General features: G+C 38.8%; 1 protein-coding gene across 1 annotated transcript in view; it reads right to left on the reverse strand.

The window, feature by feature from the left end:
- LOC122791466 (NACHT, LRR and PYD domains-containing protein 3-like) overlaps positions 1-21,999 on the reverse strand; it is a 772,530-nt gene that overhangs the window by 284,209 nt on the left and 466,322 nt on the right. Inside the window, exon 10 of the mRNA XM_044059210.1 lies at positions 21,629-21,709. Within this exon, the coding sequence (XP_043915145.1) occupies positions 21,629-21,709 (81 nt within the window). The remainder of the gene's footprint in view (positions 1-21,628; positions 21,710-21,999) is intronic.

Below are 21,999 nucleotides of genomic sequence, written 5' to 3' on the forward strand. Positions count from 1 at the left end.
TGTCTTAGTCTGTTTCTGTATCTTTTCAACACAGTCTAACTAGTTAAAGCTATAGTGTAATAACTGTGAGATAATTAACTAAGTTAAGCCTGGGGGTTGGGGGCTGCTTTGTCCCAAAAAGCCATTGGGGTTCTAAATGCTCTGAAGTTGATTTTAGAGCAGTTTTCCAGCCTTGTGTTCCAATTATTTCAGAGATCCGACTCTGCTGTGCTTTTTATGCCTAATTTTTGAAAGATAATGAAACAAGAGTAATCTATGTGCTAAGCAAGAGTCTATATTACATAGTCGAAGTTCCGTAACTTCGACTGACATATGTAAGAAGACATATGTCTAAAGTTATGGAACTTCGACTACATATAAAAACATAAAAAAAAATGTAAAAGAAAATAAAAAGGTATATGCAGGGGGGGTAAGCCCCCCTGCCCCCCCCTCGCTCTTTAAATATACCAACTCTGAGGTCATGCTACAGTGCAGTAAAGGAACTGCACTGTAGTGTGAACTCGGAGTGGTATATTTAAAGAGTGGGGGTTGTGGCGGGTGCAGGGGGGCTTGCCCCCTGCATATACCCTTTTATTTTCTTTTTCCTTTTGTTTTTATTTTTTTTTTTGCATACTTGAAGTTTCGTAACTTCGGACATTTGTGTTCATACATATGTCAGTCGAAGTTACAGAACTTTGACTATGTAATATAGACCCGCTAAGCAATACTATGTGCCCCCACAGATAAAAATCAGTGATATTTTTTACATGCAAACACAGACACACACTTACACTGTCTCAGAAAATATAGATATATGGGATCCGGACACATGCTCGACTAGCATATGACCGAATGACAAAACATTGAACACACATACACGAAAGCGCTTAACATCGACAAGAGTTTCCGTGTATGCCTGTTTCGTAGATTGGACTACAGTGCGGGTAAGGGAAAATTCCCTTTTCCCCACTGTAGTGCGATCGCAGAGTGAGAATAATAAAGTAGGTGTGGTGCAGGGGTAAAGCCCCCCTGCAGAAACGTAGATTTTTTTCTAACTACACATACACTGAAGCACTTTTCGGTGTTCAGCATGTGTGTTCAATGTTTTGTGATTTGGACATATGCTAGTCAAGCATGTGTCCTAGACCCAGACATATATATATATATATATATATATATATATATATATATATATATCAAAGTATATATATATATATATATATATATATATATATATATATATATATATTAGATATAGCTAGATTAGATATATATGTAGGTTTATATGTTCATAAGAGTGTTTCTCTGTGTGTGTGTAATAGGCTAATGACTGCAGGGGCTTTTTTAAGCCTAGCTATTCATCTCAAATCTCTGACCAGTTCTGGTAACCTTGGTAAGTGTAAGTAGGGGTGTGGGAAATTAAACATTTTCAATCAGGGGCCTGAGAGATGAAACAATTACAGATTGCCTTTGTCCATTAGAGACATAGGTGCCAAATCAGGTCCTATTCTCCATCCAATTGTCTAAGCTGAACTTGAATTGGGTTACAGAGAAACTCTGAATCATGTGGATAGGAAGCATGTTCCAGAGAAGTGGTAGCCTCTGGGATACATACCTGCATGTCTCTCATTGTCTTACCACAAGAAATTTAGACAAAGCCTCAAATAATGGGGGGACAAAGGCCCAAAACAGGACAGATTTTAAATATTGCTTTTATAAGTTTAGAAAGATCAGTTACCTCCTTCTTCCCTATCACACCTCCAACATTTGCCATCTACCTGAGGAAAAATATATGAAGTCTGTTTGGAGTATAAAAATACCTATGCAAACACTTCCAAGCAAAGATCTTAAACCTTCTGAACTTTGTTGCATACTCTGGAGCCATACAAATGTCCTCCCATCATTCGCTTGTAAATTACTTCTCTAGTCTCTCTTCCAAATATTTTCTAATCTCCTCTGACTGATTCTTATAGTTATCATACAATATGTTATATGCGTACTAATTACCCGATTTTAATAGCAGTTCTCTAGAGTCAACTAAAAATTCTACCAGTGCAAGTATTTCAATTAAGATTCCCCTATCACTTTGTCTTTACCTATACTCTGGTATTAATCCTTAGTAGGGAAGGTAGTCTGTACACTTCAGTCCAAACGTCTTCTTGACCCCATACCACTCCATTGCCATTATCTGTCTAGTTATTTGCTCTCAATACCTTGGTTTCTTTGCAAGTTTTCTCCAGTAAATTCCAGGCCCCTCTTGCATATTTTCTGTACCCTACTTGCAGTCATCCCTATTGGCAAAATCTTTCTCAAATCTCATGTTGGCTTAGTTCTTGGAATACTTTCGGCAACTTTTTGAATATAATATTCTGCATGATTGTTATTATTCTCAAGGATCTGCATCAAAAATCCCACCTTCTCTTTATTTTTTGACCTTCCCCATTTTATCATCATCATCCCATTTCATTTTAACTTTCTGCTCATGTTATGTACATGAGCCTTAACTGCGTAGCTCTAAAATATCTTTTCAAACTGGGTAATCCTAAACCACCTTGTTCTGTTGGAAGGATCAAAACTCTTGCACTCTTCTCCTCCCAGATAAATTCCTTCAATTCATTATTAATTATTGTCCACAACTTCTGCTGTAGTTGATAAACATATACCTGACCTCGGCATAAAACTGAAGGGAATAAACCACTTTCACTGCTTATATCTTACTATCCACATACATCAACAAGAGTTTCCAGTTTCACAGTTTTTGTGTTATCTTTTTTTAATCTCTTTCCACGTATCTTTATCTGCCATAACAGAAGTATTTGCAATCCATACTCCTAAATACTTCATCTTATCATTGGATTGCTAAACCAATAAATATGCTTGTACTAATTTATGGCTACAGCCTTTGTTTTATTTTCAAAATGTTCTTATAACACTGAGATGTCCTTTTCTGAATGTACTAGTTGCAAAATAATATCAGCTGCAAATAACGACAACTTTGCTTGATTGTCATACCAATTTTATCCTTGCATTTCTGAGTTCCTTATTTTCTTTGCCAATGTCTCTAAATAAAATGAAAATAACAACGGGGAAAGAGGGCACCATCGCTTGTTTCCTTTGTTCAAACACAACTTACCAGAGAGGAACCCACCCACTTTAATTCTTGCCTCTGACCCTTCATATATTGTCCCAATTAAGCTTATTACAGTATCAGGGAATACAGAATGTTCTTATAGAACAAATTCAAAGGAAATATTTAGGTTATCTGTTAAAAATAAGGTATATATGATAGGTTCTTGTCATTACAAAAGATTGCTTATTTAGCCAGTGTATTTATACTTCCTGAAAGTAAGGAAAAGCTACTTTTTGTAAGTTGCATTAGGTTATATTTGGGCTTCACCTCTTAAAAGAACTACTTAGTGTCTACATATTATTGGGATGGTTTGGCTTTAATAAATACAGTTACTTATGCTGTTTCGATGTGTGCATGTATATAGCTATATATATATATATATATATATATATATATATATATATATATATATATATATATATATATATATATATATATATATATATATATATTGGGAGGGTGGCGCAATGGTTCAGGTGTTTGCCTTACAAATACAAGGTGCTAGGTTTGAGTCTCACAAGGGATAATTGGCTAGGCTTACAATGGCTTGCAAGGGTAGTTAGCCTAGTACTAATCTATGAACCTATGAACATATATATATATATATATATATATATATATATATATATATATATATATATATATATATATATATATATATATATATATATATATATATATTGGGTATTAAGATTATTATTTAATGAAAGTAATTCAACATTTTAAAGCTAATTTTTGAAATAAAAGCCCCAATTCTGAAAGACTTGCTCTCAGTTTAACTGGCCACTTACACTGACAGCAGGCTGAAAGCAGGTGTTTTGGAATCTGGTCTCCACTGTTAGCCTGTTTGTAGACAGGCCTTAAACCGAAGTAAGTCAGTTACAATGAGAGCTAGGTCTTTTAGAACCAGGGCTGACTTACTCTAACCGCAATTCTTCTGGAATCTGTCCCAAAGTATGAAGATTTTGGGGAAAATCTAAATAATAAGCATAAGAAAAAAGGCTATGAAATTGGCTGGCTGAAAGAATATAAGGACAATTTTTTTATGGAAATTAGATTTCAGAGATATTCCAAAACGTGGAAATTATGGTATTTAAAGAAATGGTTCCTTTTTATTTTGTGAGTCCTTTGGAAAATGTATTGTCTGCCATTGTAAGTGCTACTAAGAGGAGACAAAAGGTTAGAATTGTTAAAACTTGAGAAAATTTTGTATGGAGATTAACTATAAAATTGCCTGTTAATGGAAAAATGTTATATAAGAAAAAAGAAGCTAGATTATCTGTACATTACAAATTGATAGAGACAACAGAATATGTTTTTTATTGTGTATCATATCAGGTCTGATGTTTATTGTGTATCATAGTGAAAAAATCTTTGGCAGGAGTTATGTAAATAACATTTCTCAGGTCATATACAAATGCTGCTGACCTACATCTTAATATGATATTATATAGTTGTTATGTTTATAGTTATCAGAAATGTGATAATAACCTGTTTTAGGCCTTATGGGACATTTGGCATACTAGAATCAATGACATTTTGTTTAATAAGATTTGAGGTCTTGATATTTTCAGCAAGATAAGAAAGTGGTTGTGGGTACATGAGTTAGGGAGAATTTAAAATATTTTTCCATTGTTGACTATGTAAATAACTCTGTACCACTTGTGTGTGTATATATACTTGTTATTTTTTATTTGCAATTGCTGTTGGTATACAGTAAAGTACCCTTCCTCTTTCTGGTAGGTGCAGTGCGATCTTTTACATCCACCTGAGCTACCACCAACTCAAGCAGACAGGACCTCAGTTTAATGGCTCGTCTGAAGGATGGCATACTCAGGAGGGCAGCGCCTCCATAATGCTGCACTGTAGTGTCAGCAATCCAACTAAATGGTGCGGGAACAGAACTCACAGCCTTCTGCACCACAGGCAAATGTGCTACTTTACATAAAAGGGTAACAGCAAGAAATGGGAAACAAAAGTGACTAGTTAGCCTTCTTGCCTTTTTAACTGCACAGCAATGAGAAATATTCCTGTTAACTTCAACAGTAAATCAACAGATGCAGTTCTAAATTGGTTAGAGCTTCTGAGTTTTTTTAGAAGAGGTGGAGCAGATAATAGACTGAGGAATACTGAAATGCAGGTAACAGTATAATCCTACCATTTGCAATCTCGTCCTGTTTTATTAGGAAGTTGCTGATGCTGTTACATGCATAGGGCACTGAAACAACTTTATTTCTAACATTTTTGATGAGTGAAGAGAAGATAAGAAATGGATCAAGAAGGACGTAAAGATATTTTATGGCCTGCACCAGTTTCAGTGGGCCACCATCAGGACCATTCAGGTCCCAGTTGTCATTGTACATGTTAAAGGTGTTGATGAATACAAGCTAACATTACACTGGTTTTCTTAAGTTTAACTTTATGTCCTCTGAGCTCACACATGACATATTTGACCTAGTCTACAAATGATAAAACTGCAAGTGGAAACAGGAGAGCTACTGAATTCTCAGATAATAATCTCATCCTCTTAAAGCTGCCATATCCATCATCTCTTGGAACATAACCAGGGAAGTGATTAAAAAAAAAATAGTCCTAGAACAGAACCTTGGGTGACACCTGATTGAACATGATACAGAGAGGACTGACTTGAAGACAGGACAACATTGACATATTTACCATACAAATAACCCAAGAACCAGTTTAATTATCTGGAACTAAGGACATAAACTGAGAGTTCTTTAGGGCATAAAGTGAAAATTCTGTAATCAAAAATGTATGATTAACAAGGTAAGATCAATGAAAATATGTCTCCTGTCACTATGACATGGTAAAGTGCCTTGGGGTGTTCTACAAGTACACGAGTCCTGAGTGCTCGAAGATTACTGTCTCAAATCCAGGGACTCAAGCATCTTATAGCTCAAGTGACTGCTGCTTACATCATCCTCAAACCTAAACAGGAGTTCAGACAAGCAGCTGATGCAACTTACCTGAACACAGTATTTGACTTCAAGTGAGGTAAGTGCAGCAGCTGTGGTGAGGGAATGAAAGGGAGTGGCAGTCTAGATTAGGGGAATGGTCCGGAAGGGGATATTATGTTTAGGAAGTGGGAGGGGGAAGTTTAGGGAGTGGGAAGGGCGTTTAAGGGTTAGGGAGTAAGAAGAGAGCCTTAGGGTTAGGGAGTGGGAGGGGAATTTTAGGCTTTGGGAAAGAGAAGAAAGTTTTAGGGTTACGGCATGAGAAGTGTGTTTTAGGGTTAGAGTTAGGGTTCTACAGTTTTGTAAGATAGGCATTTGGGAGGACTAAGTAGTTATGGGAGACTGAGTTAGTGAGAGAGCACTTGCCTTTTCAAGCCAGTGGAAGCAAGAAAGTGTGTCACCAGCAAATAATATGAGAAAACTTGTACTAAACTTGGGTATCCGTGAGACAGAACAAGGCAATGTTGTCCCCTTAAACTTTTCTAATGCCACATTAATAACTAGAAGGTAAGTTACAGGCTTTGATGTGCTCTTGCCTTCTCTATGATTTTAGAAAGGGGAATCAGCAGAGCAATAGGCCAGTAGAATTAGAGCCTAATGCTAGATCCATATTTCAGTAAGAGGACAATCTGTGCAGTTTTCTGGAGGTCAAAATATATACCACCAGTGATGCATTAATAATGTACACAAGTGGCAGAGAACTGAAAGTATCAAAAACCTTGATACATTTAAGATGCAAGCCATCAGAACTTGTCTTTCCATTGGTAGGAATATTCTTAAGCTATTTATTAATCTTAGATAGGGCAACTAATCAAAACTGAAAATTGTTAGTAAAACCAAACTACAGTTAAATGAGGTATTGGCACAATCAGTGGAGGAGATGAAACAAGGATAAAAGTGATTTCAAATGCCCGAGCCATCCTTTTATTGTCAGATATCAGGAGATCATTTTATTTAGTGGATGTCTGGTCATTTGACCCTTTTTAGCCACAACTTGCTATACACACTGAGCAGAGTGGGTCAGAGTTGTTGACCGCAGCTGTTAGCTGAGATATATAAGTATCCTGTTTTTTTTCGATTATTTATACAGATTATTGTTTTTAACAATTAATATATAGCACTTTTATTGTCTGCTTTTTAGTCTTTGAGTGTATTTTATTGCTATTAACTAATCTGCACAAGTAACTGATTTGTCTGCAGTTAAAAGCATTCTGCATCTTTACAAATCTTTATCTGTTTGTGCTTTCTCCAGTGCTACTGTCTGTAGGCTATTGTTTCTAGCTGAAGCCTCTCTTTAACTTTGCTAGATTGTGTTAATAGTCTGCTGAGTGGGGGCTGGTTCTTTTGTGTTCTTGTAAGAAAAAAAGTTGTTTTTCTGGTATTTAAGCCCTAGCTATGATAGGGTTTATGTCTATACACACTGAGCAGAGTGGATAAGAGTTGTTGACCGCAGCTGTTAGCTGAGATATACAAGTATCCTGTTTTTTTTTGATTATTTATACAGATTATTGTTTTTAACAATTAATATACTGCACTTTTATTGTCTGCTTTTTAGTCTTTGAGTGTATTTTATTGCTATTAACTAATCTGCACAAGTAACTGATTTGTCTGCAGTTAAAAGCATTCTGTATCTTTACAAATCTTTATCTGTTTGTGCTTTCTCTAGTGCTACTGTCTGTAGGCTATTGTCCCCACCCTCCCTCCCAGTTGGTGTCTTGCTCTTATACTTGGTGGCTTTGCAGTTCCCGCCCCTACTGTAAATCTGATCTGTGACACTCCTCCCAGTCTAGTGTCATTAGCTCATTGCCTTAATATTGCTACAACTCAAGTGTTCTAGTTTGCACTGCATCTGAAGTGTTTGTGTGTTTTAGCTGCTTTTCTGTATATATAGACTTCTCTGTTTCTTAAACTAAATAAGCTCTGCAAAGTTGTTTTATTACATTCCTGCCTGTATTTCTTTGTTTTTTGCACTTTTAAAGTTTGTTTTTGCTTAGTTTAACTGGTAGGCTACACACTCAAGTGCGATAGCCAAATTAAAGCATTTACTGTGTTTCTGTACCTAATTTCTGCTACTTTGTAAAAAAAAAAAAAAAAAAAAAATTCCTTGTTTCTTGCCTTTATTTAAGTAGAATAGTCCAGTCTTCAGGTATTGCTGATCTCTGGGTTGTGTTGCTCATATCCTTATTTGGATAGGAGGAAGCTTCTTTGTTCACCAGTGAGAGTGGGGAGCTCTGAGCAGCCTATCTGTCCCTTGAGGAGTGGTTCCAGCCCAGTGACCTGTAGCTTATTGGCCGTTTTGGGCCATTTCCTATCTCTTTCTAACCCCCTGCTTTAAAGCCAGCTTTAGCATGCTTTTGCACTTGTAATTTAAAGTTTGTCCTGTTTGTTGCATTTACCTGTTGTGGCTACACATTCAAGTGCGCTAGCCTGTGTTACATATTTATTGCATTTTTCTGCTGTTTGTTGTAAAAAAGAAAAAAACAAAAAAATTATCCTTGTTTCCCATCTTTCCTGACCTAGAGTAGTCCAAATACAGGCTTTGCTGTATTCTGGACTTTTGGAAAGTTCCTGTGTTGCCCATTTCCTTTCTTGGATAAAGGGAGGCTTCTTTGTTCACCAGTGGCAGTGAGGAGCTTGGAACAGCCTATCTATCCCTGGAGGAGTGTTCCCACCACAAGAATCTGGTAGTCTATTGGCCGTTTTGGGCCAATTTCTAGCTCTTTCAAGTCCCCCTGTATAAAACCCGCTTTGGCGCGGTTTGTGCGCTTGTTACTACTCAGCCAAGCTCCTTGTGGTCCTGCAAAGTGGTGCTAGCAGCAGAGAGGCTAAAAGAGTGACTGCTAACCTGATAAAAGTGTTTTTTTCCTGCTACTACCTGGGCGACTGTCCGATATAGCTAAACTGCAAGTATTTCTGCTTCTTAAACTGTTTTAAACTGTTTAAAGTTGTTTTTGCACCTGCACTTTTAAAGTTTGTCCTGTTTGTTGCTTTTACCTGTTGAGGCTACACACTCAAGTGCGCTAGCCTGTGTTACATATTTATTGCATTTTCCTGCTGTTTGTTGCAAAAAAAATTATCCTTGTTTCCCATCTTTCCTGACCTAGAGTAGTCCAAATACAGGCTTTGCTGTATTCTGGACTTTTGGAAAGTTCCTGTGTTGCCCATTTCCTTTCTTGGATAAAGGGAGGGTTCTTTGTTCACCAGTGGCAGTGATGAGCTTGAAGCAGCCTATCTATCCCTGGAGGAGTGTTCCCAGCACAAGAATCTGGTAGTCTATTGGCCGTTTTGGGCCAATTTCTAGCTCTTTCAAGTCCCTCTGTATAAAACCCGCTTTAGCGTGGCTTTGCGCGATTTTGCGCATAGCGCAGCATCAGGCAGTGCCGCTTAATTGGGTTTAAACCATTCTCAGCTCCACAAAGTCTGCTCTTCACTTTTTCCCATAGAACTGATCTAGTTCTCATAATAAACACCCTATTCCCACTCTAAAGCCTGGCACTTGCTCACTAAAGCAATTATATAAGTCAGCACTAAAAAATGAAAAGCACTACACCCTTACAAACTCCCCTTGAGTACTTTGTTCCCCATTGGCCCTTTTTTCAATTATAAAGGAATTCCCAATACTATTCTAGCATGTCCAAAGGTCAGTTGTCAATCTCCTCTCCGGTCCATCTGGTGAATCTGGAAATCCTGAGGCAATGTTACAACTGCCTCATGTACACAGACAACCCTCTCCTCCTCCCAACAAATTCCAACACATGTGAGAGATGCAACCATATAGCCAAACTGGAGGCTAAGCTCTCTCAACTCAGTACTGGCGTAACCAGACAGGAGGAGAAGGAAACCACACTCACTATAATTCCAGTCTCACATAGACCTACCACAACAGCAAAGCAAACACATAAACACACAAAAACATACTCGGAGGCTCTAAATAAAAATCTGCCTAAGCAGCAGAGACCTCCAAAGCAGACACCCAAGCAACCACTACCCCAAAACAAAACACGTGCAACACATAGCTCACAAAGCAAGTGTGCCGAACAGTCACAGCCCTTAAGGCTAAACAACACACCTGATACACTTGTAATAGGTGACTCTATCATCAGGCACACTGATGTCCCGCTCACCAGGCTGAACAAGGAGAAGGTCACGGTGAGCTGCCTGTCGGGCGCTAGGATCCGCCACATAACACAAGCACTCAGGTCACTCCAAAGCAAGTACAAATATGACTCATTGTCCATGCTGGTGTGAATGACCTGAGATGTACCTCCCTGGACTACATGAAAAGAGACATAGTGGAGCTCTCTGCACATGTAGCCCAGGCCGGTATGACCCTGACCTTGAGTAGCATCTTACCCTCACCAACAATGATGCCACAATATGAAGACAAGATGATCAATTTCAACAACTGGCTTAAGTATTGGTGTCATTCAAAGGGGATCCAATGCCTGTCTGCCTGGGATGACATGCTCGACAAGCCACGATGCTTCACTAGGGACAGCTTGCACCTGTCAACCCTGGGCTTTCGGATATTGGCAAAGGCTCTTGCCACCCCCATAGTGCCTTTTTTAGGCAAGGCTCAAAAGACAAACCCACCTCCATAGGTATCACAAGGGATAAGAAACTAAGAGTAATGCTACTCAACGCCAGAAGTCTAAACCTCAAGATGCATGCACTCGAAACTCTCCTTAGCATGGAGAACATCGATATCTGTGCAGTAACAGAAACCTGGTTCAAGGCTCCTGAGAGCACCCCAGCACTACCAGGTTATACCTCATACCATGTTTTTTGGCACCAAAACTTGGACCAAACCACAAAAGGAGGGGGAGTATCAATATTCGTCAAAGATACCCACACCTCCAGGTTGGTGGCACAGCAGGAAGCATCAGAAACTATCCATGTGCAACTAACAGTGGGTAAAACTGCCTTCCAGTTCATAGCCTGCTACAGACCACCCTCCCAAACCCAGGAACCCCACTCGGCCTTCCTGACAACACTGGAAAATATGAAGGTCTCTCCAAACACCATTACATTGGGCGACTTCAGCTACCCTAACATAGACTGGGAGCATTACTCTAGCTCCAACACCCTAGCCCAAAGGTTCCTAGAATTTATAAACTCAAATGCTATGGAACAACTTGTTGCCACTCCCACAAGAGGGGAAAACATACTGGACCTGATCATCACCAACATGGGGACTCTATGCTCCAGACCAGAAGTGTATCCCTTACTGGTAAGATCAGACCATAAACTAATTTCACTAGATATTCACATCCCGACCCCAGCCCCTGCCAGAAAACCACAGTGAAAAACTTCTCTAAAGCAAATTTCACACTCCTCAAAACCGAGGTGGAATCCTTCAAAGCCCCCGGGCCTGTGGAAAATACGGCCCAGACCGCAGAATCATTTATAAACGCATTCTATGAACACCTTCAGGAATACATGGATCATGCAATCCCAAATAAAACCAAGACCCAATCCTCCAAAGTTAGGCGTCCTGTCTGGTGGACCCCAGCCATAAACAAACTATACAATAGAAGGAGGAAGCTACTACATGATAGAGCAAAATCCCAAAAAGGGAAGGCATCTCTGATCAGTATTAGCAAAAAACTACGGGCACTCATAAAATCGTCTAAGACCAGCTTCGAGAGAAAAATTGCACAGGACACCAAGGATAATCACAAGGCTTTCTTTAGTTATGTTAGAAACCTGGGTGGGAATTCCCAGATATGCTCAGAATTAGTCCAAAATGACAAAAATACACGAACCCACAGACATTGCCAACATCCTAGCTGACAGGTTCAGCGCAAACTTCTCCCCTTCCCCACCAAAGGGCAAATATCTATCCCAGCAGAGTGCTGCCCCCCTGACATCTCAGATGCTCAGGTAAGAGCCGCCCTCTCCAAAGCAAAAAACACAGCATCAATGGGACCAGACGGTGTCCCGGGCTGCGTCCTACATGAACTCCAAGAAGAACTAAACCCAAACATAAAACTACTGTTCAATCTCAGCCTTACTACAGGATATGTACCCAAAGAATGGCGTACAGCAACAGTGGTCCCTCTCCACAAAGGTGGTGCCTCAATGGATCCTGGAAACCATCGCCCCATAAGCTTGACTAGCTTGGTCTACAAAGCTATGGAAAGGATCATCATGGACCTCATAAATAAAGATATTGGGGACCTACAGACAATGGATCCTACCCAGTTTGGCTTTGTTAAGGGCAGATCCTGCCTCTTAAACCTGGTCGATTTCTTTGAAACAGTCACCAAGCCCATTGACGAGGGGAAGGTGGTCCACACAGCCTACCTGGACCTTGCAAAAGCCTTCGATACAATACCCCACTCGGGCATTATAGATAAGCTCACCAGCTTAAATATAAACCCCTATGTCACTAGATGGGTTGCAAACTGGCTCAAAGACAGAACCCACATGGTTAGAATTGCTGGAGCCATGTCAGACTCCAAACCAGTTACAAGTGGCATCCCACAAGGCTCAGTCCTGGGACCTCTCTTGTTCGGTATATATTTCTCGGAGGTACAGGCTAACATGGAAGGACTGTGGCTGACCAAGTTCGCAGATGACTGCAAACTGGGCGCTATAATCGACTCTCCAGCCGACACAAGCTTCCTACAAAAGGGCCTCAGAGAAGCAGACAACTGGTGCCAGAGCCATGGCCTCAAGCTAAACGCCAAAAAGTGTATAGTCATCCCCTTTGGCAAAAACAAAGTGCCCACAAATTACCACATAGGTGGTAATCCATTAAGTATGGAAGAAGTAATTAGGGACCTGGGGACCCAAGTGGATAGCAATCTCTCATTTGACAACCACGTGGCCAAAGTGGTTAGAAAAACATTTTATATAGCCCACCTAATCATGAAGGGATTCACATCTAGATCAGGGGAGGTCATCGTGCCTCTTTACTCATCCCTCATCAGGCCCATAATTGAGTACAATGTCCCTTTTGGGATGTACCTTACCAGACACCTGCAGCAACTGGAAAGACCCCAAAAGTACCTCACCAAGAGGATCAAAGGGCTCAAACAGATGCCATATGCTGCCCAGTTAAAGAAACTCCAGGTCTACTCAGTGGCATGCCGCCTGCTCAGAGGCGATCTGTGCCTGACGTATAAAGCCATGTCCAACCCGGAATTAATGGACATGCTGCACCTCAGAAAATCCAAATCCCATCGAGCTACGCTCGAGACTTGAACCTCAGCACTGAAATAAATAGGACATGCTGGAGGGACAGATTCATAACCCAGAGGCTCCCTTCACTCTGGAATAAAATCCCAGTCCAGGTTAGGCAGAGTCCCTCACTGACTCTCTTCAAGAGGAATCTTGATGAGTGGATGGGAGATCGTAGGTTTACCCCGGGTATCACTTCTGTGTCACTGTTAGACAGAGGCACAGTGTACTAACCTCAAAAAAGGGCAGAGCAAAATTCATTTAAAATGGGTGGCGAAAGCCAAACACACTCTGGCTAGGCTTATAAATGCCCTAGGGCAGATAGCCTAGTATGAACCTATGAACCTATAAAGAAACAGAATTGCAGTGACAGATGAACAAAAACATGGCGCAGTAACAAAGGTACAAATGCAAACAAGCAACTACAAGTGAAGCAAGCAGATTGCTCTAAAAATGCACATTACGAAAAATTTACATTGAACTGCAATTACAACTTATGTAACAATTTGTATTTTCTATATATATTACAATGAAAAGATCATATTTAAAGGTATACCTATGTGTATATACGGATCTATGTCAGATGACTTGAGTTTTCAGAAATTCACAATTCATACGGAAGCGTCCATATGTTTGAGTTTCGGAAAAGCCAAACATAAAAAAAAAAAAATACACAAAAATCTACTTTTTTTTAACATTTATTCAGAGAGGCAAGCACCCCTGAACCCCCATGTGGGGAAGCTTTGAGTTTTCAAAAACACGATTATATGGTCTCAAGTTTCTGAAAACTGGATCAGCTGATTGAGTTCCGTATATACATACATAAATATATATATATATATATATATATATATATATATATACATACACACACACACACACACACACACACACACACACACACACACACATCACAAACACACACATGCTATATAGACAGTCTGAGACAATTAACAGTTCGTTGAAATAGTTATGATTTGTTTCGTCTTGGTAGTGTTCTAACCATTGTTTCTGTAGAAGCTGCATTTTGTTGTCTCTCTCAACAGATGTTTTAGTTTTGTTTTGAAAGCATCTATAGTAGATTGATTTTTTTTCTTAGGGAACCTGGAATTGTACTCCATGATGTTGGCTCAGTTTTACTGAAATATTTTTCACAATTAGCTGTGTCATATGGTTGTTGAATTAGATCTATGACGTTGTTTGTAATTCTTAGGGAATAGCATTGGTGTTTTGTGACGAGGTACTTCTTAAGGGGTGGTAGTAATTTAGGTATAACATTTTTAATAGTAAAGTGTTGAGCATTGGTGTGCCTCTGTAACTGGAGGTCACTTTTTTCTAGAAGATCACATTGATGGCTTTTAGCTTGTGCTAAAATACGAACCTTGCAATTATCTTAGTTACTGCTTGAAGTAGTTTGGTGTTTCTGCTGAAGTGGATTATTATTTTTAGGAGTACATATTCAGAATTTTGGATTATTATATTGTTAGATATTGCTCTCCTTATCTCTGGTGCTAAGTATGACATTTTGAAATATGCTTTTAGCTGATGCAGATTCCTTTGCACAACTATATCTGTGTGGCATTTAATGGAAAAAGACAGTTCTAGTATAAGTCATTCATTACTAGGAAACAGGGATGATGTCATATTGACTGTTTTGAAAGGGTATTGGTTTGTTCCCAGAAGGGTCTTGAACTTCTAAGAAGAGCTTCTTGCCTTTTTTAGGCAGCCTTTTTTGTTTTGTTTTTTCTGTTCACAAGTTGTTTACGTTCCTTTCTGCAAGTGTAGTATTGCTGTAATCAACAGGGTGGCCTGTTGTCTTGTACTTAGTCCAGTCTGCCTTGCTTGAGGTGACTGACTGTTATAGCTCTTGAGATAAGGTATGTGCTTCCTCTATTCCTGTTTTTTGAAAATGAAAGAACACTGAGTAAGCACTGAAAAGAAGTACTGTAGTCATCCTGTTCATTGATGGGTGATCAGTTGGCATTGGCCAGTTTAACCCACAAGTTGGATTTTTAGTCTTGTCTTATAACACAGCAAGTGATAATCTTATGAGGTGAGCAGGCCTTCTTGGCAAAAAGGGTGGTCCATAGCAGACAATGGTCACTGACATAAAGGTAGTAAGGGTAAAAAATCGTAAGAGCTGATTGATACAAAACCAGTCAAGCAGCCTATTGCAGCCAATGTGCAGACTGGGATGAGTCAAGACTTTTCACAAGTTGGTAGAAGCCGTGATCAGCTAAGGATGCTAGATATAAAAGGTATTGCTTCAGACTTTGATGTTAGCCAAGAATGATCTTACTACCTGCAGTGTATCCAGAACTGCCTCCTTCTGTAATTCCTGTGGAGTCACATGTACTGGCAGCATATTTAAGTACAATTGTAAATTATTTTTATTGGTCTTGTTGCTTCTACTACTACTGGAACTGTCTGTGTATCACTTTTTCTCATTGATCTTGTCTTTGCTTGCAAATCATAGTATTTTATGACTTTGCATCTTGTACATAAGACACTATAATCAGTGGGTGGAGCAAGTTCAGTGTTAATGCTAACTTTGTCTGTTTTTCTTGGACTGCTATCTCTATTTTTTGCATCAATGTTTTTCAACAGTTGGTATTTCGGTTAAGGCATGGGATCTGAACTTCATTATAGTCAATAATGTTTTGAGGTTCGTGTTTCTAATGCTTTTCAGCTCCTTCTATATTGTAGTCCTTGCACAATCCTCAGTACAACAGTTTTGCCACATTATTGTGCGTTTTAGCATGCAGACCTGCAGCCATGAATGCATCACACCCAGCAATGAGATGTGCAATTGTTTCCAGTTCTGTTTTACAGAACTTGCATTTGTCTGTTTCCCCTTCTTTTTCAAAAGACTTTATAAACCAACGTGTATACAGTCCGCCATCTTGGGCTGCCATTATTAGCATTTCATCTTTTGTTTTCTCCTTAGCCATTCCTGCATCAAATCTTGGTCAACATGTGGTAGTTCTAGGAGTTTTCTGTATCTACCACTATGTTTGCAGACTTCACAATTGTCTTTCCTTTTCTCTTGATTTGTATTCTTTCTTTTGTTTTATGCAGTTTCAGTCCCTGCCTAATTCTTGTGTACTTTTGGTTTGATTTCCATTCCCACTCTATTCTGAAATGTTTCTGCTAAACTAAGCAAAGATGTCATCTTCATGCTTTATAACTTTCGCTGTGTCTAAATCTGATGAGGTCAGGTAATATGTATGCCGTCCACGACTACAGATCTAAAAGTGCAGTCAGTTTTCAGGAGGCCCATACCTCCTACATAGTAAGGAATGCATAATCTTGGTACGCACCGTGTTTTATAACGCATTTGATAAGCATCAAGCATTTTCTTGTTTTCTTGTACAGTTGGTTCAAGGCTGTTTGGGGCCAGTCAATCACAGCAAAGCTGTATGAGAAAACAGGAAGAGCAAATTGATTAACGGCTTAGACTTTATTCTTAGATATCAAGGCAGTTTTAAATGTTAGCTTTGGCCTTCTGAAGTATTGCTGAGCTTTGTTCTCATTTGTTCATGTTTTATTGTCAGCCCTTCAGCTGTTCCCAAAATACTTATACACTCCCTCCTGCACAAGTTCCTTTAAATCACTGACCTGTCCCATGTTGCTATATTCTTGGTGATGCAGTTTCCTTTTACAAATGCTGCTTTTGGACATTTATGAAGACCAGATGTCATTCTTATCTTCTGATAAAGTTTTATCCATTTATTTTTTTGCTTTCAAATCCTGATAAGATGAACTGTACAATTTTAAATTATTCACAAGCAGATGACATGTATTTGAACAAGGTTGGTTTCAGGGAATTAAGTTGTAACCATAGCCTACCCTATTATGTAGACAGCTAAATGGGTTAAGGGCAAGACAGAACAGGAATGGTGACAAAGAACCACCATGGTATATTCCCGTTTTAATTTTTTATGCCTGGGTAATAAATTTGTCTTTGTCATGGTTTAGCTGCAACATGGTTTGACACTGTTTCATAGTCTCTACAATGTAACTGATCAGTGTAGAGTGTATCTTACAAGAATTTCATCATTCATAACTGTTGTATATTGTTGAATGCTGTTCTGAAATTGATCCATGGCATACTTAGATCATCCCCCTTTTCACAGCAATCTCTTATGGCTTTGTTTAATAATACCTTATCCACAGTTCAATATGACTTCCTTTTATTACCTTTTTGTTGTACTGCCATGACTGATTTTTTTCTAGATGGCTATAAACTCTGTCTGCATCAGTTCTAGTACATTTATATATTGCCAGAAGGCAAATATTGATCTATAGTTCTTAGCTTCATAGGTGGTTACTAGTCTAACAGGAGGCCTTTTGAAGCCTGGCCATGCCATTCCCAAAAGAAATTGGCTATAAAGTAAATATTAACACTCCCATAGCAGTAAGATGACCTGAAACGAATAGTTTGCAGGTTCACTGTTAAGGTAGAGTATAATTTTTCCTGTTGTTAACCAGGCTGTTGAGTATTCAGGATATGCTATAAATAGTTTTTATTTGGGACTAAATATTTGTGTAAAGATGCTAATACTTTAAGCCAGGTACTGCATTTGGGCTTAGGGTTTTCCATTTAGGAGCTTTTCTTAATTTTGTCTCAGTTTCTCTTACTGTTGCTTCATCCCATTTCAGGGATAGAGCTTCTTTTAATTCTTCCATCAATTTGGTATCTGTTATGTACAGCAAAGGTCTTCATAAATGCTTCTCAAAATGTACCTATTTCTTCTTTTCTGGTGGTGTTTCTATTCTTTTTACTTTATTTTTCAGTTCTCTATAAATAATTTTTGAATCATCAATGAAGTGGAGAGGAATGAAGTTCAGCAGGGCTAAAACAGAATATATGTGTGTGAATGAGAGGGAGGATAGAAGAATGGTGAGGATGCAGGGAGTAGAGTCGGTAAAGGTGGATGAGTTTATGTACTTGGGATCAACAGTTCAGAGTAATGATGAGTGTGGAAGAGAGATGAAGAAGAGAGTGCAGGCAGGGTGGAATGGGTGGAGAAGAGTGTCAGGAGTGATTTGTGACAGACGGGTACCAATAAGAGTGAAAGGGAAGGTCTACAAGAGGGTAGTGAGACCAGCTATGTTATATGGGTTGGAGACTGTAGCACTGACGAAAAGGCAGGAGTCAGAGCTGGATGTGGCAGAGTTAAAGATGTTAAGATTTGCACTGGGTGTGACTAGGATGGACAGGATTAGGAATTGGTGTATTAGAGGGTCAGCTCAGGTTGGACAGTTTGGAGACAAAGCAAGAGAGGCGAGATTGCGTTGGTTTGGACATGTGCTGAGGAGGGATGCTGGGTATATTGGGAAAAGGATGCTAAGGATGGAGCTGCCAGGTAAGAGGAAAAGAAGAAGGCCTACGATAAGGTTTATGGATGTGGTGAGAGAGGACATGCAGGCAGCTGGTGTGAAAGAGCATGATGCAAAGGACAGGAAGAAATGCAAACAGATGATCCGCTGTGGCGACCCCTAACGGGAACAGCCGAAAGAAGAAGATGATGATGATGATGAATGAAATGATTATTTATGCTTTTTATTTAGATTTATCTGTATAATGTGCAGTTTTTCTGCTTGTGCAGATATTTTTAGTTTATCATTGCAAATAGTGTATGACAAATCCCTTTCTGTTTTGATATGGTGCGTTATATATACCATGTCTTTTTAAAACTTTCTGATAATTTGTTCTCTTTTCTGTATTCTTCTAAAAGTGATACTTCCTGCCTTAATTGCTTTTTAATTTTCTTTGTTCGATATTTCCTCAGTGCCAGTCTACTTGTCCCCTTCTTTTGCTACCCTGTGTTTTTGTGGCTTATTGAGCCATCGTGTTGCAATATTACCTGTGTTAAAGTTTCTGCCTAATTCATTCACTTCACAGATGGTCTATCACTTTAATTTCTTTGTTTAAATTCTACCTCACTAATCTTTTCTACAGTCCCCTTTTGTTATCTTAACTTTTCTAGTGTGAAATTTATCATATATATATATATATATATATATATATATATATATATATATATATCAGTGTGTATCGGGTCTATATTACAATGTCGAAACGTCGTAATATCAAACACCTAAAGATCGACCAGTATTCATTGAAGCGCATTTACGCAAATCAATGATACTGCTGTGGTGGTGCTGTGGTAGCATTGTCGCCTCACAGCAACATGTTGTCCCATTCGATTCTCAGCTAGAGCGTCTTCTGTGAGGAGACATGCATGAATGGGCGTACCTTCACTGAAGGTTGTGCGTCAGGGCTGGCAACTCGGCACGTAAAAATCCACTGCCAAACATTAGCGGACTGAAGTTCCGCTGTGGCGACCCCTAACCGGGAAAAGCCGAAAGACACAACAACAACAAATGAATGCTTACAGGGCAAACAAACACTTGCCCTGCAATACAATGGAATGAACTAAACATAAAACAAACCCACCCATGTGTGGGGACTACACCCCCACACCCTGCCTAACTAAATATACCAACTCCAAGATCGCACTATAGTGGAGGAAAGGGCAACACTGTGTAGTTAACCAACTACATCTTTGCCCTGTAAGTATTCATCGATTCGCAGAAATACATTTTAGATGAATACTGGTCGATCATTAGGTGTTCGATATTACGATGTTTTGACATCATGATATAGATCCATGTGTATTTGCCTTTATTTTTCTTCAAATATCTTTGGAGCTACATTTTGTATCAAATAGTTTGGTTTTCTTCTTTGTATAAATATTGGACCATATCAGACCTCTTTTTGTTTCCTATGTCCATGTTTCTCTTTATACTTTTTAAAAGCCTCTGTTTTACGTTATTTATCTCTTTTTTAGTTCATCTGTTGTTTCTTCTTCTTCCAGGGGATTCAATGTTTCTTCATTTAGATAATGTTTATCCCTCAACTGTTGCATTAAGGATCTTCATTTATTATCTGTAGCTTTTAACAGTTTTTATTGTGTGAATATTTTTCCTTGTAAATTCTAGGTTTCTTACATAACAGTAATACATAATTTTCCTTATCCTAAATCCCCAAAGTTTGGCCTAACCCTGTGATGGGAATCTTTCCATGTTGTAAGTCATGTCACCAGTGTACACCAGGAGTGGGTACTTTTCTATCCTGGGACTTGTGCACCCACTCTTCCTTTTTACTTTTTACCTACCTTTTTCCATGATATATACAATACAGTTTATATATCAGTGCTATCTTTGGGAGATTTTGGGAAAACACTGTTGATCATGTGAAGGTACTCAATACGGCTTGAGGATGGACTCATTTCTAGAAATACTATTCTCTTTTGCTGATCCAGTCTCTATATTTGGACTCTTATCTGTGTCCTTACTGAGTCTATACAAAGTCCGCAAAACAAAAACATTGAGTAAAAAGTACTCTAACAAATGTGTTCAAAATTTAATTATTTTGAGCACACTAAAAATATATATATATAAAAAAGCTTTAGACATATTGTTTTGCACCCCTCCCACATGGAGGGCTGCACCCACCATGCCACATACTACCTATAAATATCAACTCAGAGACTGCACTGTAGTGAGGAAAGGGGAAACATCCAGTCCCACTTTGCTGCAATCTTGCACACGAGAAGACCTGCAGTCTGTGATCTTTTTATATCTGATCACTTTTTATAGTCTTCTCATTGTTCACACAAGTCAACTTTCAAACAGCTGCATGACATCCATCTCCACTATGTCACTCTACGGATGTCCAAATGCTGAAAAAGACCAGGACGCAGGAATGACCTCTTTGACCTTCAGCTAATTTCAAAACATACTGAAATGTCCTGCAGCAAGGATTGGTATTATGATTATTTGCGTCTATATTATATTATCGTATGATGAAAATAGCGAATGCTATTTCATTGTACCGATAATATCTAAACAACAAAATATCGAATAAATGGAACAGCAAATTTTTTCCCAGGGGAAAAAAATTCTCTGCTCCGTAAAAAAACAAAACAAAAAAAAAAAAAAACTTAAACACAAATTTAAGTGGGAGGCTTCGACCCTCCACGCTCCCCCTACTTAAATATACCAACTCTGACATTGCACCATAGTGGAGGAAATGGCAAAGTCCCGAAGATGGCGATGTTCCATGACTTCACTATTTTGCCATTTCACCAGTATCGGATCGACTAAATAGCATTCGATACTATCATATAGACCCGATTATTTGATTATGCTCATCTGCGAAAAAATGCTGAGACGTATGCTTTCAACAATGAAAAGCTTCATACTCCTCTAAAATGGAAACAGGCAGGTAAAGCAAGCAATTCTACTATTTGAGCTGTACCATAAAATTTATATATAACTTTGCACTCACCTCAGTTCTTTAAGTGTGCAGGACTTCAAGTTTTCAGACAAATATTTCAGACCTAAGTGTCCAATTTTGTTATTTTCTAGCCTAAACAGAAAGTACATATGCAAGAGAAAAAAGTTATACAGTACTTCACAAATAACATGCTGCTAATTACAGCAACACTATTTTATGCAATATACTCCAAAGACAGAATATGACAGCTTAAATGACATCAAAAGCTAGTTTCTCCAGGCTGCCCTGAAGGTATAGAGGGATAAAGGCCTGACTATGACTGAGCCGACCCAGATTCGATTAGCGGCTCTAGCATGTGACAGAGTGGCAAAGAGAGATGGGTGTGTCCATTCTGGGGGTAAGAAGCTCATTGGTAATACTTC

Source organism: Protopterus annectens, chromosome 17.part0 (assembly GCF_019279795.1).
Source record: "Protopterus annectens isolate FY-2018-M chromosome 17.part0, PAN1.0, whole genome shotgun sequence".
Classification (NCBI taxonomy): Eukaryota; Metazoa; Chordata; order Ceratodontiformes; family Protopteridae; genus Protopterus; species Protopterus annectens.